The sequence below is a fragment of the Ruditapes philippinarum genome, unplaced genomic scaffold (genome assembly GCF_026571515.1).
Source record: "Ruditapes philippinarum isolate M1 unplaced genomic scaffold, ASM2657151v2 ctg1_1_1_1_1, whole genome shotgun sequence".
NCBI lineage: Eukaryota > Metazoa > Mollusca > Bivalvia > Venerida > Veneridae > Ruditapes > Ruditapes philippinarum.
Genome location: NW_026854124.1, coordinates 63,167 through 88,588, shown reverse-complemented (window position 1 = coordinate 88,588; position 25,422 = coordinate 63,167). Strand labels below are relative to the sequence as shown.

General features: G+C 30.9%; 1 protein-coding gene across 1 annotated transcript in view; it reads right to left on the bottom strand.

Annotated features, from left to right (window-relative positions):
• Window positions 1–15,949: 15,949 nt before the first annotated feature.
• LOC132739016 (homeobox protein Hox-A7-like) overlaps window positions 15,950–25,422 on the bottom strand; it is a 35,506-nt gene continuing 26,033 nt past the window's right edge. Inside the window, exon 2 of the mRNA XM_060726655.1 lies at window positions 15,950–18,938. Coding sequence (XP_060582638.1) covers window positions 18,646–18,938 — 293 coding nt within the window. The 3' untranslated portion in view covers window positions 15,950–18,645. The remainder of the gene's footprint in view (window positions 18,939–25,422) is intronic.

Sequence of the window (25,422 nt, the reverse complement as noted above, 5' to 3'; positions counted from 1 at the left end):
TCGTACTTTTGCAAAGATTTTACGAGTACAATTTTATAACATTTGAATATTTGCTAAAATTTTAAAAATAACAAAGAAGAAGTTGCCTCGAGAGAAAGAGACCGAATTTAAATTGTAAAAATCGGTTTCAGTGAATCTGTTCATATGGGATAATGGACAGAGCAACATATCTAACATATCTCACACCCAATCCTCCTTATTAAACAGATATAAATATAAATCTGAAACACTAGACGTATGGGGGGATTAATGATCCCGAAGGCTCAGAAGATCAGAACCACACTGCGATAAAGTAAGGGACAGCCAAACAGTATCTGATATCTGCTGTTGTGAAGAGAATGAACATTCTGGTTAAGAGGAAGTTAATTTTTTTGTATTCAATACTAATATAATGTCTCTAATGGGAACAATGTTGTACAGAAAATGTTTGGTACTAGTTGTCTACAAAATATTAAATAATATATTTAGAAAATTTGAAATATTGGACATTTTACGAATGAAGTGGAAACTTATATCCACAGGTTGTCATAATTTGTTGAAACATTTTGATACCGTTAAGAAATATCCAAAGCATAAAATTTTTAAAAAAATGCTGTCGGCTCAGTTTGCTTGAGCCTATTCATTGACAGAACAAGTAAGGACAATTAACTGTTCGTTCACGCCTGTAGCACCGGCTTAAGCAGACTTTAACGTCCTATTTTTGTTTGGGGTCCTTTTGGGCTCCTTGCCACTGACGCTTGTTACTGGGTCGGGTGGGGGCTGCGTTCATTGAACGCCGCCTTTCCTTGTCGATCTTGTTTATCATAGTATGTATAGAGGTAATTTTAAAATTGACACACTATAGTTCTGTTAAATCAAAAATTTATGTTCATATTATCTATTTTGCAGATAGATTCAATTTAATTTGGTACTTTCAATTGTTCCTTTTGTTAACGAACATCTTGCAAGACTTTGGAACATAAACAGAAATATCAGACACCCGACGAGTTGTCTACAGTGCTGCTGCGATAGATTGGACGTGCACTTATTATTTACAACACCGATGATATTATTAAAAGAGTAAAGCATTATTTCTACCTTTATTAAAGCATCAGGTAATTAATCTTTATAAATCAGATACATTCTGTTCACGGAAATGTCAGATTTCTGTTTTATGTATGTCAGATAAATGAATAATGTGTCGAAAAATATATTCCGACTTCTTACCTTTAGATTTATCATTCAGTGTACTCTTTTAAAAGAATTTGTGACCGATTAAACAGTTCACGATGCAAAATTAGTTACAACTAGAAACCTTGAAAGTCATTAAACACGACCACAATAAAGATGTTTGGCTTCATTAAACAAATTATAGGTAGCAGTGATATATGTATGACGCCATCCACGCTGCCTAGCACCGGTTAACAGGTATTTGGTTTCAATTACTTCGCAGCCGTGTTACATCTCATGCAATGTCAATCAGCACGCCAGAAAAATGCAAACAAATAAAGGTGTGTGCCAATTAAGGAAAGGTTAGGATTAAGGCATTCATAATCATATTTATGTAAGATGTGCATAACATCTACATTAAATAGAGAATACAAAACCCTAAAGAACACCCAAAACGAAAAAAAAAAGATAATGTTGCAGGTTATATGTTCATAGACGATACTAGAAAGTGCAGTTACCGTCCACTCACCTAGCAACATTTAAACATAAAAATGGTGAAATTTTGAATTTAGAAACACCCGCAGATGTGTTAAGCGAGCACAAAGTCAAGAGGATGTTCACTATTCATGTGACGAACTGTGAACGAAATATTTTGTAACAGCATGCTCCCTTATACTTATAGAGAAAATGGTCTTTGTTAAAAAATAAGCATAATTTTGCTATCGATCATGTTAGTATTGAAACACATTTCTGTGTACCTTTCCAGGTTAGGACTGAAATACCGGCGCAAATAACTGGAACACCCAAAGAAATGGTTAAGATCTTGCTACAGAACAATGCTTTATCACTGGCATTCGCGTCTAACATACTTGAACATACATGAGTCGGAAGATCAATTAGATAGAAATGTGCTGATTATGTAATGAGCTTTTATTGCTATTACATTACGTTTGTTTGCTCGACATTGATTACGTCATTGTGTTAAAAGCCATAAATGTCTTCCATTTGTAATTGTGTTTTACGTAACATAACATGATATTTTTTTCTCATACACAACACTGAGTTGATCAATGAAAAATACAAAAGATATAGCCATGTCGTTTCCTCAGTCTTTATATTTTTGTCTTACTTTTCACATTCAACTAATTATTAATACCCCTTTGAGTACTTGTGTCCACGCAACCGTCACATAACTGACGTAGGTATGAATATTGTAACATTTCAAGAGACACACTCACAATCGTGAGTAAAACATGCTCAATTAAACCGAACCTGCAACATTTTAAAGTTTGACCTGTTGGGCTTTCTTTTGGGATTCTGTTTTTCTCAATTTTGCTATGCGACTTGTATGTCCTGCAGGCCTCTGGCCGTTGGGTGCATTCATTGAAAGCCGTCTTTCCTTGCCGATCTTGTTTTTCATATTCTTTTAATTTCATTGCTAGAATATATTAAAATAGATAATATTTGGATTACTTAAGTTTAAAAGAAAAATCCATCATGTAAACTTTGATGCTTGTGGAAGTCTTGTAAGACTGTTAAAAGTTACAAATAAATACTAAACGATTTCTCATCCATGTTTTGTTTTGAGCCTGTTTATGATTGGAAAATACATTGATCAGTTCCTACCTTCGAAATTGAAACAATAATGCTCTAATCTCATATAAAACATAAACATGTATAATCGATTTATAATAATATGGACTAATCGTTCTGATCCAAACAGTGTTGAATTTATTTGAATTTAGAAATAAAAGTTTCTTTACATTGCTAGATTTACTTAATTCTATGGTTTCCGTTTCCGGTCTCACACCAAATGACGTCACGTGTTCAGCGGTTTAAACACATCCTGGAGTGTTATCCTGTTATTATGTTGTGTTCATCTATTAGAAATATAAATAATGATAACTTATCTACTCTTACTTTTATTTCAAAACACTTCAATATTTTTACACAGGAAATTCAAATTGTGCTTAAATATTATATGTTGGTTGGGCTCTTACTGCACAGACAATAGCGACATACTAGCATCAGCCTAGAAACACTCAAAGAGCGGCCTGGTACGGCACGAAGCAATGGTTTTACAGAAGGTAGGAAAATATCGCTCAGTAACTGAAATTCTCTTGATATTACATTATATGATATATATAAATGTAATTCATTACAATTTGGTTTACAAATTAACCGTTTTTTCTCTCTCAGGTAATACCTTTTAATTATTATAAGTATTAGTTTAATGTATTGTTTTGATCACTGCCGCGTAGTGGTATATCAAGCTTCATTCAAACTGAAGCAACACTTGACTGAACTGTTTGACCTACCTAGCACTTTTTAATGCAATTTTCCTTAAAATCAATTTAATTAATATAAATATTTCATTACAATGTTCATTAGTAAAGTAATTAAAAATTAATTTAAATTACGAATAAATGCAGCATCAAATACAAATATAATTCATGCTTAATAGCTCCCCTTTCACACATTTACTAATTGGTTAGGATCTATAAAATCACCCATTTCATTAAAACGCTTGGTTGCTGCACATTTGCGTCTAAAATTGCAATATTTAAGCTGATCTGTCAGTCAGCAGTCATGCGAGATTAACATATTTCATTAAATCATAAATATTAGATAATGGTACATGCATTAATGTATTTAAGATGCAATTTATCTGGTACCAAATGGTCATTATCGCGGTATTGTTCGATAAAATACCTCTAGAAGATGTCAGTTCAAATATACACCATCTGAGATTTGTAAATTTATTGGTGACTATTGGGTTAATTATTTTGAAAGAAGTCGGTACTATATTTGCTATCAATCGCGTTTTATTAGTATAACGAATACTTGACATCAGAAAATCACCTCCGAAAATGTGATAATGGGCAACATAAATTTTGCAGAACGATTTTCTCCTGTTTTGATTACACTTTCAAACGGTATATGTATGTTTGTAGATACATATTGTTGTATTAGGTATAACACTGTATTCTAACTGAAAATTAATTGTTCCGGATTATATTCAATGTACTCTATATGATATAAGAATTATCAAACAAACGGGTTTACCTGAAATACGTATCTAAAATAAAATTTAAATATAACATTTATCAAATTAATGGCGTTGTCATCAACAACGTAGTTTTTTTAAATGCAGTAATATTTATTATTAATTTTACCGACATAAATAGATATATTTTAGGTCTAACATAAGTCTTAAATAACATAGCATTTTTTGCCAGGTAAAGTTCCGTTTGAATTTTGCAAAATCACTTTTTGCTAAACAATGTTGATCAGCCTTTTCTCCACAGTTTTTTAAAGGCAGTGAATATTACTTAATATTTTGGCATATCATAACATGCTGTTTACGGCATTCTTTTGTTTACAGTTGAATTTTAGAAATAAAATCTTGAAAAGAAATGATCTATCGGAAGTAATGAAAACAATAATATTGTAAGAACACTTCAGAATTGTTTCAATTTGGTCTGTTCATTAACGATAATGTAAGACAGTGCAACAACTCTTATGCCCCCTAGCACCGACTGAAGCGGTCTTCATTCTACAATGATCCTGAAGGACCAGAAAAATATAACAACCCTGAAGTAAATTGCGGGACATCTTAGTAACAAATATCTAATTGTTGGATGGTTTTATTATTTGATCTTAATTTCTGAACTCAGATACTTTATGACTTTAACTAAGTGAATGATCCATTTCAGTGTTCTCTTAATCTTGTTTACACTTTTATTTACTTATATGAAAATTTGATTTAATGATGACGAAACAGAAATATGAAGAAAGTATAAATCATAATTTCTAAGTAACTTATAAGATATAATTTGAACAGTAAAAAAATACAATTTATGTTTTGCAAATCATAATGACAAAGTGAATGGTGTCTTATTTACGAGAATTTATTTAGCTTAAAGACTTGGGGCGTGATGAATGTCGCACTATTTCATTATCCCTCATGCAATTTTCATGTAATTTTGTTGTGATTAATGCTTCTGAGGGATCACATTTTTTTCCAGAATTTTTTTCACTAAACATATTGTTTCTTTGTGACTTTACATACCCCTTTAAAAGAAAAAGTCGACTATTAGTTTGTTAACATGGAATGGACATATTAGTACATATATCCCTGTTAATTTTACTATAAGTTGAAAAGTACCTGTTTTGGATAGAAAATGGAAGATTATTATTACAAAATCAATACTGAAAGAATATAATTGACCTCTGTAATTTATAGCTTTTTAAATGTTATCTTCGGTCAAAATATATCATATTTGGGTGTCAATTATTCCACCGCGTAAAATATCACTTTAAACTTTAAAATTCTTAAAATACATTCCCATAAGGTTTTCAATATTGAATGATTTTGAAATATGAGTTGATGGCATAAATCAAAATATCCTTTTCATGCTACCGATGTTGCGATAGTCATTTGCATACAAATTGATATTATTCTTTTATGCTTCGAAAACTTAATAGTTCATGCAACAAAATGTACATAATATACTAAGGATCATAATGCAACCAGATGTTTGTCTTAATGGACGCTGTTTTTTCTTCTTTTTTTTTGGTTGGGCAAACTGAATACCTTGCAAAGTAAAGTTATTTTTCTCGATCAGTGTTAAAATATTGCTTTGTCATTGAAGTTTTTATACATGTATATGCCTTACACCATTATGATTTAATCTCGCTCAGTTTTTATGTATATAAATATAACTGAAGCCTCGGACATAAGTATCAATGTGACCATATAAAAAAAAAGAGAATGAAGATCAACAAGGCAAAGGCAACGTTCATAGGACACAGTCCCCGGCATACCCTAGCCACAACAGCAGGGAGAAGACGCAAGGGCGGCTTAAGGAGGGGAGGTGGGGGGACGCAATAAGTGAAATAATTTTAATATTTGCTTTTTAGCATATAAGAAAACTGTACATATTGAGAAAACATATAACAAAAAGAAAACAGAAAAAAATAACAACAATACGTTTGCTTTTACTAAAGCAGTAAAACATGTTAGCAAAATCTGTTCATATTCCTTTGATAGTGAATCATTTCTTTTATTTTCAAGACAATGGAATTCTCATGACCCTCGACTAAATCAATTAGCATGGTCATTATTTTTGTGGCATTTATTCGTGAAGAAGTCTTGTCCGCATTCCTAAAACTGACCGCCTAATGCAATCGTAACTCGAACTCCATTTACGAATTCTATCTCGGGATTAATATAACGGTTACAATAGTTATAAAAGAGTCTAGCATAATTAAAATAATATGTTAATGGATGGACAGGGACGTGAATTTATATTATTTCGAGTGGATAAGGGCATACGGACAACAAAACAAGACCTTTATGGTAGTTTTGTTGTATTAGTCATTGCGTATATCATGATGTCACAAATAATTGGGCAATTCTGGGCAAACTGGACATTCCTTTATTCAATTTACTTTGGTCATTACTGGATATTTGACTGATTAGAATTGTCTTATGCCAATCGGACTTTTGATTTAGAATAGAAATTATATGAATAAATATAGATTCAGCTGCCTTCTTATATTTACTTGATATTGTGTATGACAGAAAGCGAGTTAACGATCGAAAAATGGGAACGAATAAACATGCAAATGAATATAAAATAATATGTGGTTATTTGAAAGAAATTGGCCTTTTTCCGTGTAATGCTCGTACTTTCAAGTTAAATAGAAGGAAGAAAGTTATATTAAAAATACAGAAATTTTGTTTTAAAAAAAGTATTTCTTTAACATAAACGTAAAAAGTATTTTGGAAAAGCTACACTTTTTTTATTTTTTACTTTCACTTTACTTGTTCTACGTTGAAAAGAATCTTTTTCAAGTTAACAGAAGGATATTTTGAATATTTTGATAATGTTTTATAAACAAGACAGTTTATACACACAAAAGTACTATTTTCTGTCTATTTCTAAATTATTTGAGAAAATGATCCACTTTATTTTCCATTGACCGCTAGACCTTTTTTTTAAAGAAAAACAAAAAGTGTCTGAAAAACAAAAGAGGCATTCTGTAGAACGTCGTCACAGTTATAACAATAAGACAAGTAATAGAGCATTGATTTTCTGTGTGATTGTCCTGTTTAAGGTTTCAGATCATCACATCTGTGTGGTTGCTGAAATAAAAAAAAAATTATGATAAATATTTACTTGTTATAAATTGAACAGTAAATGTTGTCATTTTCAATTGATCACCTGATCAGTAAGGATAACGTCACAACATAGGGCGTCCGTGGCCGAGTCTTTAAAGTCACTCGCCCTGGGTTCGGATCTCGCCAGGTAGTTTGGATTATGCCATGTGATGAAGATCTCCAGCTAGCTTTTGGAACGTCGGCGGTTCTACTCACTTGCCCGTTCGTACCTGAAATAATACACAGAGGGGCATCTGAGGTTTTAATAATATAATAAATATTTTGGGTTGGTTTAAAGTCAAATCGACACTTCAAGGGTCAAATGACAACGCTCTAGCTTAACTGGTGCAAGTAGACCTAAGGTGCCCCTTCGTGAATTATTTCAGGCATCGGGCTGTTGAGAAGCACCATTGATGTTTTATCTCCCTCGCATAAAAAGAATCAGTTTTCTTTGCCAGATATGTTTAAGACTGTTATCGTAAGTAACTTAGTACCTTTTTAATGTTAAGACAATTATAATCTTCGTGAAAGGATAAGTTTGTTTACAGTGTATTGCCAGTAGGACTTATTCTCTTCCGATATAGAATTACCTAGAGGGCCATTACGTAATTATCTGTGGCAAGCACTTAAATATTTTTACGCAATAGTGCGATTATTAACAGTAGCAATTTAGCATATTATGTTAATCACTTTATAGGTTTCGTAAAAGAAATTCTCTCCTTTTTTATCGTTGTTGTTTTCTACTTGGAGGCCAATGAGGAACTTACTTCAAAGCAAGAGGGATGATTAATGTATTTAACATTGGATATGCATCTGAGAAAATATCTGTTTTCTCGTATACATTTTGGGCTTTTCAAGTTCATCAACTATTCTAAATGGGTTTGAACTGCACACGATTAACAATTAACCTCCCAGAATGCAGCTTATCGAGTTAACTTCATAAGTTTTCCAAAGCCTTTAAACGAATTTCTTCGGGACCGATCTGATCGTCAGCTTTCTTGAATCGGTTTACCACCTACGTTACATAGGCTGGAGCTATTCATTTGATGAAAATATCAAAGAAATTTCAACTTTTATATAGATTAGAATAACTACCATTCATATGTTATAGAAACCCTGGAGACAATTGGTGAAGACAGATGTTTAGTGTAATCTATCCCTGTCAAGGATGAATTTATTTTCTACTTGCTGATACATGTTTTGCATATATATGAGAAGGTCTGAAAGTATGAAACCAACGGCTGAAAGAAAAGAAGGTCTTTTTATGATTGAAGTGAATTTGGTCTTTAATTGAAGGACTGTAATACAATAAATAATATGTTGATAGAACATAGTATTTAGTATCAAATATATAACAAAAAACCACGAAAGGATTATATGTTAATGTTGTTAGCAAGTGTAAGATACATGATCCAATATTACATATATTCATATAGCAGATAATAAAGTGCTCTAGAACAGAATATTATGATCTATCGTACTTTAATGTTCATACTGACTCATTTAGAACTGTATTAAGCAATTTTATTCAAGCAGTTTTTTCATGATAATATCCATAAGATACATTTTTTTCATTGTTTTTATCAATATTTGAAAATGATATTGAAAATATGCCCATTGTAGACTAATCCATTTTAAAGTTTATCATACCATTTAAGAATACATAAGCAAATATACAGTTTGATATATTATTTACAACCATGATTCTTGTTTGACTACAATTTAACAGTGGCACAAGGGTTATCTCTTAAGAAAACAGCGTTTCCATTGGCATCAACCAGGTTAACCAGGGATCTTCTTTGTGACCCTTTTATTTGTGAGTTTAGATATGTATATTTATTAATGTCTGACTAACTACTTACGTTATAATGCAGAAACAGATGTTGCATAAACTGGTAAAAATTTCTGAAATTAGTATTTCTTACAAAAAGAAAGGTTGTAATCATTATCACAAATAACAGACAAAAAGAATTATTTGTTAATAATTATTTTATAGATGTAATAATAATATGATATTAATAATGATCATTCAATTTCTCAGAACTGGATTGCATCTTATTACTTATTTGAAAAATATATTTGGATGTGAAAAAGCCACAAAATATAAATATAAATTTAAGTTACGTATTTGCAATGATAATAGGTATAAATCATCCCTTGACTTTACAGGCAGTTATTATTTATGGTAAGACTGAGTATTTATATAACAAACATAATGTGTCATTTTCATTTTCAACATATGCTACAGCAATGTTCTTGTCATATCAAGCAGATTTACTGCTTTGCTTTAGAATGGTGACATTTATTTGTTTAATACAAAACAACATTGTGATACCTTTCACCTGAATAAAGACCTTCTTAATGATGTAAAGCGATAATGTATTGTGTCATCCATAGATTTTGTCTGTCGGGCTGATATCACTATTTGCTATAACAGTAAGACCTTCAACAAGTCTTATTTCCTTTTCAGTTCCTCTATTCTTTATTGATATGATTGACTCATTTCAACTGTATCTGTATCAGAACTTATAGAAACAGTTTCGAAAAAGATCCGTTGTTCTCCTGTTTGTTTTTGCTCCTAGAGGAGTGATTGTAGGTGATGATTCTTAAGCAGTGGTGGTTATTCTTCGTCGGTGTCTAAATTTTGCCATGAGTGTTTTATATTTAGTTGATTGATGCACCTATGGGTGGTATGACATTATTGTTCTTGCGTTAAGGAATTTCACAGAAACAAATCGTTTTCTGGTCTATATCATTAACCGCAGTTTTCGTTAATATGTTTATGAAATATTTTACATTTTGAATAAACACGCATTTACTTTTAATACCGAGTACAGTGCAAATGACCTCAAAGAAGACTCTACATATGTGCGTTTGCATTTTATTATGGCAAACTAGTACAAAATGTATCTCTGTTCTCAATGTTTTTGTTTAATAATCTGACCACTGTTCAAACATATTTTAATGATCTACGCTAGTGCTAGGGGGGGGGCGTGGACGGTAACTTACACATTTAACAGTGCCGTCTATGATTATGTTCAGTCAACCGAGTCGCAACATTTACAATTTCGTCGTTTTGGGCGTTCTTTAGGGAAACCGTTTTTCTCTATTTTTCTTGGTCCAACAAAGGCATTCACAGTATGATCAAGAACATCTACAGAAGAGGAAGGAATCATTGAATGTTTGTATATTTAGAGTTAATGTGAAAATCATTGTTTTGCTGTTGCACTGTTGTTGAAATATGTATTATCCATTATTCTCTCATTCTAGTATAAAACAATAACAAGTCTTATTTGTTATATAGTTTAAACTGTATACATTAAAACTTGATAAGGTAGAATGATCGTTGCCTAGTTGAACCACGTTTGAGTTCGCTTCCGGAACTAACCAGTAATAGTGTCATATGAAGTAACGCTTCCATGACAAAATGGGATTTCGACTTATAATGATGTGATCATTGGGGTTGAGAAACGGACACCTTAACAGCAAGACCACCTTTCCCCTTTATGGTATTTTTTGTTGTTGTTTTTTTGTTGTATTTTTTTTTTTGTTGTTAACAAATTTGGTTTCATATGTTCACATAGGAACATAGGCTAAGACTAAAATAATGTTATGAACATTTCATTTATTTTCAAATATTTAATTCAAATTTACGAATACTTGTGTTTGTTTTGTAATAATGTATTTGATATTTGTTTAATGTAATGCTACGTTAAATATATGTGTGTTTTGTCGCCGTAGCTTATATATTGACACATTTCCTTCTTTAATGATATTCATGAATGTGTGTATGGCAATGCATTGAATTAATCTATTCCATGCATGTCTGTAATATTTATGTGTTTAAACATGACAATTCATCGATCATTTGAACACAACAATACACTTTGATCAAGTAACTGAGCAAAAACCTATCAAATTAGTCCGATAGATATTGTTTGTAAGGGATCCTTTATCATAAATGGTAAATATATGAGGACATATATTAGTTAATGATTTTTAATTAAGTCTCATGTTATGTTCAGTGTTTATTTAATTTTTAATGTTAAATGATATCCATATTAAAACACATTGATAAGATCAACTTCTTATGTAATATTTACGTGATTATTATTATGTATCGACGCTGTAGAGGATTACCAACGTGTTGTATTCTACGAAGAGAAAGCCACACATTGGTATATGATTGGTATACAACTTCCATGTATGATACATATGTTTATTTATGAAAAGCAATATATAGATATAAAATAATTCAAACACGTGATGCATTTAATGGAGAAGTAATTAAGACCGCCAAGGTCTTTTGGCAATTATGAATTCAGGATTTCTTAAACAGATCTTGTTTTGTTAATTGCCGGACAATAATATTAATTAACGTTTTGTTATGCCTTGTAGTTGATTTTACAATAATGTAAAACCTATGATTTTATCCCCAATGGAATGAGATTTAAGCTTCCATGTATGTGTGCATCTAAGGATGTTTCTTTTTAATTCTACAAAATTCTGTTTTTAAATATCAGATTTTGCTTTATGCGTATTTAAAAGCAATCTAAATTGAACACAGTGTTTTCACAGACTTATTGAAACGGAGTATATATACATTATAATTATAATAATCATTATTATTTGTTGCAATGCTGGGTGAGTATTTTCATCATATACAAGTTTGAATTTATATATATATAAAGCTAGCACCACATTAATTTAAGATATTGCCTAATACTATAATGTTTCTTTATTATTTATCACAAGCATGAAACCACCGGTATGATGTGATTAGAAAGGATTGTGTAAAGGTCTTGCATGAAAAGTGTATGCATTCACAACCCGTCTGCCATTGTTGCTGTAACTGACACTTTCCTGTGTCAGCGACTAATTATTTTATTTACACAATTTTTCACCTTTTAATTTACATCTTTTCTGACAATTATGTTTTTTATGATTATATGTAGGAGTAATTTAATCTTGCGAGATGATGTTTTATGTTCATATGCAGATTATTTTTATTTTCAATTAGTAAAAGTGAGCACTTTTGCTTGCAGCCTCTTTGCAACGAAATTCACCGACTCCGGTAATGGGAATTAATTAAATTAGAATTTGCAAAACCTCAGCAATTTCGCACAAGTCGGTAGAACTTGTATTAAATTCCACTAACATAAATGTTCTTTCAATTTTCATTAAAAAAGGGAGAAGAACTTTCTGTACATACAATGGAGATTAGAATTCCCAACAGTTTGTACGGAATTTGTTTTCAAGTTCAAAATGTCATAACACCCAAAGAACCCTGAATTCTGCATTATATAAATTCGTTTCATATTAAAAGGGTGCTTTTAGGGGTATATAAAGAACCTGAACCCCCGGCATATGCCTTAAAGCTTGTCACCTCGAGTTTGGAACGCATGGCCATCGTAGAAAGTGTATACAATATCATATCAAACTCTAAGAATATAATGATGGGGATACATTAGTAATACAATACACATTAGTAGGTACTGTCTCTCTGTATGTATCTCATAAAACATTGACATATTACAAACTTACACGACTTCTATGACAATTTGGTTTGAACATTAAAGGGTATTTCGTTTTAAGTATATTCCGACAACTCAAGCCAAGACATCATAGTCATCTGAACGAGCATCATTGAATGTTCATATTCTTTGACATTTGTTTTTTTAAGTTAATTTATTTGTTTTTTTTGTTTTGTTTTTCAGTTTTATTTTTGCTACGAGACTAGTCTTTTACTTGCTAGTACGTATATTATCATAGTAATAATTACATTCGTAATTATATTGAGCGACGGTGGTCAAGGGGAAGAGGTCGCTGACTTCAAACGACAACCCCCTCACCGCCGTGGATTTGAATTTATACACTAACATTGGAATCTGACATGTGAGGAAGCTGTCCAGCTAGCTTACGGAAAGTCAGTGGTTCTATTCCAATGCTTTATTGTGGTGTTTGTAGTAGCGCACGTTGGGGCACCGGACGTCTTCCCCTACCAAACCAAAAAAATCACTTTAATTCAATAAATAATTTACTTGGTTAAATGACCAAGGAATACGTCAAAATATGACAAACAAAATTAACAAGGAAAGGTGGTGTTCAATGAAAGCAACCCTCACACGACCCAGCGGCAAGGAGCCCAGGAGGACCCCAAACAAAAACAGGACAAGGCGCAAGGGAGAGCACGGTCAGGCTCATCACCAAAGCCTAATTTACTTAACAGAGGTAGTATTCACCATGTTGACATAATGCAATAGAAGTAAATGTGATTATAAATAAATCAAAAGTAGGATATAAGGAAGTCCAGTTGGATGCCAAATGAGTATGCCAAATGAAAGAAGTAAAAACATGATTCAGTTTTTATTTTATTTTATTGCGTAAATTCTCGTTTTGTAGAAAGTTTTGTAACATACGGCACATAACAATATATTTCTGAGTCATCATACCTCTATAAAATTGTTTAGCAACAAAAAATAGTAAATAAAATATAAGTGAAAAATAAAAAAGCACAGAAAATATAATAAAAATGATGGCAGAAAAATTATGTGACTCATACACATATACATAAATAGGGCTTACCTACAGACGAACATTTTATTCAAAATAATATAATATTTTGAAACACAAAGAAGAACAACATTAGTATCATTTTTTTTAAATGCAGATACATTCAATTGGATATTAAAGAATAAAATATTGTCAACAGTTTTTGAAAGTTCGTGGAGCTGACGTGACATTCAATAACAAAATGGATTGACACACCTTCAGTGTACACGTTTGTTGCAATTTTTAAATATTTCATGTAAAGAAACAGGCACATTCTTAAAGACTGTACAGTGACTATGTATTTAATACATATTAAACATATAATAATTGAAGAAATACTTCAAAAGTATTTGTTTGTTTGTGAAAGGTTTAACATATGACTGTGTATTTTATACTTTATTAACATATACAAAGACAGAAAAGAATGTACAGTTTGTACTCGTAATTCACTAATTTTAAGTGTTGCTATTTCGTGACATTAAAATGCGTAACTAAATTTCGTAACATCTTTATTTCATTGACAAGTACTAGTATATCAATTTCATAGACTGATTATATATCTAATTGGACATACATTACCTTACAGCATTTAAAATTAGAACTCGTATATTTCCACTTTCAGGGAAATGGAAATAGTTTTGTAGTACTTAATACCTATTTAGAAAATCATTTTTGAAAAGTAATTTAAATGAAATTAAGTTTATTGTAAATATAAAGTTACAAGATAAACTTGATCGTAAAAATGCTTTCATTTCCTCGTTTGTCCAAACGTTTATTCAATCAACTAATTTCTTAAAAACAATAAATGATACTTCTTTTCGGCAGCCAATGGTAGGTAGACATTTTTATCACTATTTTCCTTCTTGAATAGAAATATAATACGTTATAATATAAAAAAAACAATGAAAAAGAACAAATAGGAAATGGTATAAAAACGAATGCACATAATTATAACATTACATGTCACAAAAATGTTAAATAACAATGTACTATATGCAGATTTAAATAAATTTCATTTTTCCCCCTTTTTGTCAACCCTCCTCCCACTGTTAACAGGCATAAAGAAATTACATAGCCACAGTAATAAAACATTTAAAAAAGGTTATAAGGTATTGTGCTTTCATTCCAATCCGCCAACGTTTTCAAGCTATTAAAGGGACTCCACTGAGGCTTTTTGACATGGCGGGACTGGATACAATTTATAATTTATTTTCTATTTGATGTAGGTCTATATAAAAAAATGTAAGCAAAAGTACATACGATTTTTAATTTAGTTCTGAGTATATTTCTTAAATAGATTTAAACATTTTTCTGTTAAAGTGCATCAGCTGAGCTATGTAAGAGAGTCAAATTTGATGTTTTTAGGACTTTGGACCTCAGTGAAGTTCCTTTAAAATCACGTTAAATTATCGGATTGCATACCAAACGGTTTTGAAAATCGTAGTATCTCTATAACAATTATAAAAAAATGAAAAACCAAAACAAACAATAAAAGAAAATTAATTTATACAATGTGCAACTGTTACATATAATATTGAAATGACATCACACAATGACGTCATATAATGAATTATACTACATCTTATGGTTTTACCCTTATCGGAGAACAATTATAACAGCTAATAAAAATAAATATTGACAACAAACATAAACTATAAATGAATTCCATACATTTCTTAAACCCTTCGTCTTTTCGTTTATCCCTTGAACCGTTGAATTTGTGTTATATATTTCTGTTCCTTTAAACCCCCTAAACCTGCTGAATTTGTGTAAAACACATATGTTCCTTTAACCTGCTGAATTTTTGTAATACACTTATGTTTGTAAACGCTGAATTTGTGAAATACACATCTTTTCCTTTAAACCCCCTAAACCTGATGAATTTGTGTAAAGCACTATTGTTCCTTTGAACCCCCTTAAAGCTGTTGAATATTGTGTAATATAATCTGTTTCTTTAACCCCCTTAAACTGCTGAATTTGTGTAATACACATCTGTTTTCCCCCTTAACCTGCTGAATTTGTGTAATACACATATGTTCCTTTAACCTGCTGAATTTGTGTAATACACATCTGTTCCATATGTTCCCATAACCCTTAACCTGCTGAATTTGTGTAATACATGATGATCTCTTTTGCTTCGAATTTGGTAAAGGCCGTACAATGTAGGGATTTCAATATCGCAATACAGGAGTTGAGTTACCAGCAGGATAGAGCCCAGTCAGACTACACTGATGGTACGGGCAGATGGCCTGGCTCTTTATGGCTGGCAAAGGCAAGGTATTTTCAAATCCAGAAGGCTAAGGGGGGATTAATACAAACATCTGAACAGCTTTCATGGAAAATTTACCCAAGTTAATTTATATCAAAGTTTTATGATTAACATAAAGAATCGCAGAAAAAAGGATATTTTCACAAAACGTCTGAGACAGAAAAATATATCTTAAAGACATTTAAAACACTATGACAACATCAACATATTTTTCCACGACCCATATAAATTAACATATTAGTATTCTTTTAAACATTGAATATTTCAGTGTAATCACAATCAAGCAGTTTTTAAAGCCGTTTTATATAAAAGTAAGTGTTTTCTTCCCGTGCAAATAATTAAAATGTTTGTTTGATTATCTGTAAGGCATTGGCATGCATGTTAAGCTATGTGTGAATGGAATTTGTGATACATAGATAAGTTTCCCTTATCATTAATTGTAATTAGAACATGAAATTCATGCCACTTCGCTTATATAACATTTTGCATAATATCTTGATTTGTAGCCAGTACTGTATACAACGGATAATTTACGCATATGTGGATATATGTCATACAAAAAAGAACAACTGGTACTAAATCAAAGAAAATATTCTCGAATGTTTTTTTGAATAATTAATAATAAATAACAGTTATGCGTATCAAATTTCTATTTTCCATTGTATAGACTTACAGATTTAAGTCATATGCATTTGTTAAACATAAGATTTACTGAGAGAGAGAATCGTTTCAAAAATTTTGAATATTACAACAAATATATATCGTGTGTTGACAAAAGTGATAATTTAGCCTTTATAAACACTAATTAATAGGGCTATGATGTAAACACAATGGCATGGCATTGAAAGTACCGGCACTTTTATATACTCAGATCTGCGTATTCAAACAATATACTATAACGATTTATGCATCAGGGTGTTTCAATGGTTTTCTTATTGAATCTTTGCTTTTCCAGTAGTTTTCTGGTTGGCACTCCAAGTATTACAATCGTTTGCTTTATTTTGAGGTATCGAATTATGGCAATGGTTTTCTATTTGGTCTCTTATCAAACAATGGTTTTCTTGTTGATTCCCAATTTTAACAATGGTTTTCTGGATGAAATAAATCACCAGTGGATTCAATAAAAACAATTTTTATGAGGTATCCTGTATGGTTTTAACGTAACTGCATTTTGTAGGTTGATTAAAATGTAGTAAAAGGTATATTGTATTAATGAACAATTTTGAAACAATCACTGTTTAAAACTTATTTAAAAATGTCAAGAGATGAAAAATGTAATTCAAGAAAGCGATATGTAACAATCCTAATTTGGTTTCAATTTTAATCATTATGCAGTTTTTATTATTAACTTAATTTTGAGAAATAAAATTATTCCATATGGAATCAGAGATATTTTGTTTTAAAAAGGAGACCAAAAATATTTAGAAAATGCCTTTAAGATAGAATTATGTACAATAATCATAAGTCAGCTGTGAATGTGTATATGATAACTTATATTATTCAATGCATGCCTAGTCTAATATTATTAATGTGAGGTAAAAGAATGCAGATTAATATCCCCGCTTAAAACCTACTTTCATCAAAGAAAGAGGTATACTTCAGGGACCATTTCCTAGTCCCCTTTTATTACCATAGGGAAGCATACATACGGCCACTAACTATTGAGATCATTTATGTTGAGTTTACTATATTCAGTGCTTTATTTGTATAAAATGAGAAATCATTTTTTTCTAAATTATAAGGCTGAAAGCGTTTCTTCATCTTGATTGCAAATTAACTAATTTATGACTATCAAATGATTACAGAATAACGGAAAGGACACTCTACCAGGTGTTCTAAATGAAGGTTAGATATGAAAATCATGCATTGCATTTAGCTGTTGGCAAAGTATATAATATATTTGAAATAAATCACCCAACATTTCATTTATATAAAGACATTTTATGAAAACAAAATCCCTAAATTCAACGTTTGTCAATATACCACATACATAACATATCCATACAATCTGACAGAAGAACCAATCATGCCAGTAAGGCTACTACTAAACTTTTAAAACATTTAAAGACACAAACATTCAATATCGATATATATTCCACTTATGTTTCAAATGCCGGAATTACTGACAATTTTTATATGAACACTCGAATAGGTACAGCTGCAGCTGTAATATTTTGAACAAAACAGAAATGAACACTTGGGGTATACTCTACTGTGATTGAGCATACCGTCTTGTTTTTGCACCATAGGAATTCCAATATGGCAGTTTGTTACTATAAATAAATAAGTGTCATGGCTCAGTGGCTTTCTGCGCTTCACGTTTCCTTGTGTGTACTGTGAAACACATTTTTATGGCACAACCCCGGAGATATTCCTAGATCTTCTTGACGCGCGCGATACACAGACTATTTGAAATTCAATATTCTCGTTTAGAGAGGTTCAATTCTCGTTCTATTTGACTTGACAACAATAGCTGATATCCTAGTCTAAACTACCGAACTATTTCATGTCAACTTGTCGGCGTTTCCGACGTAGTCGAAGAAGTTGTTGACTTAGTTTTAAGATCTGGAGAGCGGTTTGAATCATTTAGTTCTTTGATTGCTTGTAGTTCTTTCTTTTCTTTCATCCTCCTATTCTGGAACCATATTTTTATTTGACGCTCAGTCAAGCACAGCATATGTGAAAGTTCAATCCGCCGGCGACGTGTTAAATATCTATTGAATTTGAATTCCTTTTCAAGTTCAAGTGTTTGGAATCTTGTATATGTTTGTCTACCACGACGTCTCTGGTTTGAGTTTGGACCTGTTGATGAAACAAAAGAAGAACGCTTTAATGTAGTAAGTGAACAAAGTGAAATTGAATATTAACATTTTTGTTACTATTGCTTCGTACCAGGGATTTAAACATAAAATTAAACAACCATCTTCGCAGTATGAAATTAACTACACTGTATTCTGAAAACAATTTCTAACACTTCACATATAGGTGTTTTCTGTGTTTTTTGATTACTTTTTTTGCAGGCAACCTCTCTGAGATTTAGTGTCGTATGCTTACTGTTATAAAAACAAAACAAAACATTATTATAAACAAAGTTCAGCTTAACATGAACATTTCCCTCTAAGACATTCATTAAATGAAGCAATTAGTCTCAACCATAAAAAATTGATCATCCGATCAGATGGAATAATTTTACCATTTTTTAAGGGCATGCAGACCCGAATAACTTTTCAGATATTTCATTGATGTGTTGAACTATTCCCAGTTGGAGTCTTTTGTCATTGTTTATCAGTATCAATTATCGAGATAAGCATATGGCAAAACAACCAAATTAACAGACGATAATCCATTACTTGCATTTTAAATGCCAATGAGTTTTTTTTTCACACAATAACTGAAATTTAACATTTATTTTGATTTGTTTTGTTGGTTTTTATGTCGTTTTATACATCAGTAGAATGGCTGTTGAATGAATAAATATCTTGGTCTGCACTGGTCGCAAGAGCATATTCAGTTCCCGCCAGCAGGCTGTGGGTTTAACTATTTTAACAGTATATATATATTACTTAAAAATTATATGCTTAAAGAGCGTTAAATATTTTTTTAAATCACATTTACCCGTGACAGTAACCCGTGGAGCAATACTCTGACAACGGCTCCCAAATGGCTAGAGGGGTATGAATCAGCATTATTGTACAATGCGATTGAACCCACAATGAATACCTGCTGTTATTTTCTGATTAAATTGTACATTCCATATTTTTGAGTTGAAACCATAATTCAATAAGCCCGTATTCCACGTTCATTGCTTTTATGAAAGTGCATCTTATGATAATGATAAAGCTATAAATTGACAAATGCTTTAATATTACAAAATAACACTGTTTAAATCGACAGCATTTATTCAAAATATAATATACAATATTCTTTATTTTTCTTAAAGACACTTTATATTATTATATATAACCGATGTTAAGACGGTGCCTACTGCCATTTGTACTTCCTTATTATTGAGTTTTTTATTTGCCTATATTTCAATTAATTTATTGTGAATCAAAATGTTACTCATTTTGACATATTCTCTTTATGATTTATCCTACATTGGCGTCGCAATTTGGAATATTCTAAGATGTATTTTAGAAAAGCGGGAAGCATATTCTACGTATACAGAGATTCTCATGGTATGTTGAATTTATAAAAAAAGGTTGTAAATCTTTTTTGTTTAATTGGTGATTTACCTCTGAAACTCTATTATACACATTTATCATTATGTTTCATTGTCACATGTTTTCTTTCGTTTTATAAGCATAACATTTGGTTAAACGCGTACATATAACATTTCCCTAAATTCGCTTCCTTTCGTTTTATAAGCATAACATTTCGTTGAACATATAAATATAATATTTCCCTAGATTTGCATCTTTCGTTTTATAAGCATAACTTTTCGTTAAACGCATAAAAGTAACATTTCCTTAAAGTCGCATCAACATAACATTTGGGTGTATCTGATATACATATATGTCTTGTAACACATAAACATATTGTTTCGTGAAAACGAATTAAAATTTCATGTAAACGAATTGAACTTTCGTTAAAAATAAATTATGATTTCGTTTAAAACAAATTAAAATTTCGTTTTAAACAAAATAAAAATAAGCATGATGACTAACAATAATCTTACATAATGGCATCACTTTAATCTAAGTTCTAAAATAAAGACATATAAAATGTAATAACTGTTTAATCACTTTAAATTACGTAGATTTCGTAACACATTTTTTGTGTGTTTGTACGTGTTTGTACGTAAATAACTATCTGTAAAGTAATTTGATATTTCATACCAGGCGGGCCCCATTTTTCACCGCAGATATTCATTATGACTAACTGTTACTGGGGAGATATGCTTTTCAATGCAGTCATGTCCTGTATACACGACATCACACTGCTTTAAGTTGATGACAACAATTAATGAAATTCAAAATAAAAAAGTACGTAACTAGATCCTTTTATAGTAAGATGCCTATAAGCATACCAAGTAAAAGTTTACTAGGGCTACACTTAACTCCCCGACTCACGTCGTTTGACAGCCATTTTATTCTCATTTCTACATATGTTTTTCGGATAATAAGACAGAATCCATTTACCGCCAATAGAGGCTATATACACTCAAATTTCATAACTACTATAAACCCATTTACCCACAGCAAAACAAATATAGGCGCCGTAATTTTACGGTGTGTTGTAATGACCTTAATGGGCTCTTTTCATTTGATTCCCGTGATTCGTAGATCTTCCCTGCTGGTTAGGAAATTCAGTAATGGGTTTTTGCAATGTTGGTGATTCGGAATTTCGCTTTAACCGCCCAATGTGTATGTTCTTTTCGCAGATTAAATGGCAGATAGAAATGATTTGGGAAATGAAATAATTGCCAATAATACTTCACATATGGGTAATTATTTGAAAAACACTCAGTTATATGCCTGTGAAAACATGTGTGATCTCCAGCAATATTTCCTTCAAAGAAAAACTTATCAATTATCACCTGCCCGAATAATTTATTACCGTGACGTTTTACTTTAGACGTTCATTATGATTTCAAGTGTCTAAACACTGAAAAACAAGGTCTGCAAACAAGCATCATTGTCAAAGAATAATTGCCATAGCCAGAACGTAAATATATAATAATATCTTATATATAATTCTTAGAATGCTAAGGACTTTACAGAAAGAATAAATTTCGTCGAATGGCAAAGACTTTACTGAAAGAAATAATACCAAGGGTAATTTCCATAAACGAGCAACCATTTTAATTGTTCTACTCTTGCTCCTGACCATCTTATGAAGATAAGCATATCAAAGGAGCGTCCAGTTTCACACTACTGTTTGGTGATATTTTTTGCTCCCAGAAAATTTTGTCTCTATTCTGTTTACACTTCATTTTGAGATATTTCTATTATTTTTAGATATTCTCACATTTGTGTCATTTGCATTTGACCGCCCCTCTTATTCCAGGCGTTGCCGTTAAAGCAATGGTCAAAATATAGCAAAGAAGAAGAACCAATTTTGCGTATTGCTGATGGTTTAATTGTCATAACTGTTACCAAAGCAGGGGTGTGCATGTAGAATTCATTAAAATCAATATGATTTTTTTTTCAATTCAATTCTAGCCTTGGAGCGTTGACGATCGTGTGCCCAGGGAAATGATTAGATTTCAAAGTAAAGATAATGGAGAGAAAAAATTAATCGTTAAAAATAAATGGTAGGTTCAAATCTTATATACACGACATTATTAAGTCATGAGATGCAAACTTATAATCATAACAAATCATAAAAATTATAACAAATCATAATGAAAAATGAATTATATAGGTAGTCATCAAAATTAATTTGTAAATTTAATTTCTAGCAATGAAATACATGACCAGAACGATGCCCATGGTACCACCAGAAAAGGCAAACAATGGACTACAAAGTAATAATAGCAAAATAATGTCATATTAATTAGACTATAATTATTATTACTAACATTATGAAATATCAAAATAAGACTATTTAGATAAAACTATACTGATAATATTCATTATTATAATTTGCATAAAAGAGATAAATTAATGAAACACTGAATTGTTATTACTTCTACGTATTGAAACATTTGCAATAATTTGTCGACCTGATGCTTTTATGGGTTTTGAAACAATTACTGTATGTTCATTCAAATGCCAAACCGGTACAGCATTTTAGAAGGTGCATGAGTATATTTTTCATTTAATACAAAATAAAAATCATTACAAAATTCGAAAGTTACATTTTTTGAAAATCTAAATAAAATATTCTCTACAAGAATGTATTGCAGTCTTAACGAAATATGCCTGATTAAATTATTCACATTTTTACCGTTATATTGGTTTGTCTGTTCAAATTTAAGTTATGTTTTGTAGAAAATCATCCCTGAATAGAAGAAAGCTCATACAAAATTAAGACATGAATTCAAGTAAAGGTCATTTTTCCTAGGTTCCATGCTTGAATTGATATAACCAAAATGTACACTTTTGTTCTGGTATCGTATCCTTAAAATACAAGTTTAGCTTTTAAAAACACTTTTCTATGTTGGGGAATTAAAAAGCAAAGATTCACAAAAAGCACATTTTATGGTACAACGTTTCCTACTCTTGCATGCTGTTACAATGATTTTTATCATTTATTAAAATTTCCAGACGATGAGTTATTTGGTTTTAATTTCATAAATATTTTGGGAAAGAAATGTTATAGAAATATTATAGACAAGATTAGCATTTTGCATGTTTTCGTCTTCAGACAGTCGGTTCCTCGTTTACGTGTATAAATATTTATTATCAGAACACATCTTCTGGACACAATTGATAATTCTTATTAAAATCATATTAAAAACAACTAAGTTCTTGTACCAAAAAGTAAATACGGAATACATTATACATGTTCATGAAAAATATTTATTTTTTTATTTTTGACCCATATAAAATAATAATGTATAATCAAGACTCTTAAAAATATGCATATTTGAATTGTCAATTTTTTCGTTATTTTAATATTAAGTAACGAGTAACTAATATTACGTCACGTCCGTTGTTTGTCTTATGAAGGCGTAAGCCGTAAAGTTAATTAAAAAACAATAAATCACAATTCACGCGTTGTTGTTGATTTTTCTATCCTTCTTTTATTTTTGACCTGACATATGTATATTTTGTACTTAATACTCGTATAATGTTTAAATATATAAATATAATGTTTCAAAGCAAGATATTAAAGTTTTATTTGTGAACTGACTTGGTTGAATAACTTTCAGTATTTGCGGATAACATCAGTTTTGTGTAACACTATCACATAATCACTAGAAATGTTTCTGAACAACACAGAGGCTTCTTTACTTATCTAAAAATCAAAACATTTAAAAACTACAATTGTATCTCTTAATTGTAGATAATCCATCAAAATATATACATATACAGGTAAAAAGAAAATTTATGATAATGTTTTTGTATAATATATACAAGGATGTCTTGCACCATACTGGATACGTGAAAAAAAAATCAAAATTCAAAAGTTAAAAGGAAGAGCTAAATTTCTGAGACACATATTTAAAAAAAGCATATAAGTAGTTGATTTATTTAATTGATTGTTTTACATAGAATTAAATTAAAACAGATATTCAACATAAATCAAAATGTTTGTGTTTTGTTAAAAAAGGAATATCAATGGTTATGCATTGCAAATGACAGCATCGCATGCAAGCATATATTTAAGAGCATAGCTTATACTTCATCATCATGAGATTGCGATGTGATCAAGACGTATTTCTAATAATCTGTTACAAAAGCTGTTAGTAATAGGAAAGGATTAACCGACAAGTCTCTATGCCATAATACCACAGGTTAGTGTCTCTCAAACAATATCATTTTAATGGAAAACATTAGAATTAAAAGTCGCCATGGTGTAGGGTAGAAGATATTTGTCACATACTTTACAGATCATATCCATTAATCTACAATGAAACGAAGAGTATGCTCAAGGCAGTACATTTTCCATGTACATCGGTGGTGAGGCATTAAATCTTTTCACAGAAATGACAGATGTTTTTGTATTAATTTTCTGTCATTCTGTGCTTCAAGACCTTGCAATATGTCTTATCAAGCAAATATCACAGTTATCGCATGTCCCTGTATTTTACTTAATTTACCGGAAACAATAATATATGTTCAATATTTAATTTCAATTAAAGTGATACGTAATACATTTCACATGTATTTTGTATTGCTATGCTAAATTAACCTTTAAAGGAAAGCTTTATATTATCAGACCTTTACATGTAAAAAGGCATTTTCTAATTGCTCGAAAACAAAGCCAATATCATTAACTGTTGTCAATCTTTTCATTTTATGTGTTCTTAAAGCAATTAACCTTAAACCCTTGCGTCAATTGGTTAGCGACCTCGATTAAAAAGCAAACTTAGGGTGTAATTGTTAATACTATATGGCCATAGATCATTTTTAAGTATATTAAACAACTCGAAACCAAGTTATTACATCCCAAGTTTGCTAACGGCGCACAATTTACAAGGGGTTATTTTTTGTGTGTTTTCTGATTTAGTTGTTATGTGTTTGAATGCTTTCTCACACTGTTCCATTGAGTCTTACTCAAGCGAAAACTTTGATCTTTTATTCAGTTGCGTGCGATGTACTAATTATTTATGTCGTTTCCATGTACCTCTTGTATATGAATTTGATATGCTTTATGTATTGATGGTTCCTTGCAA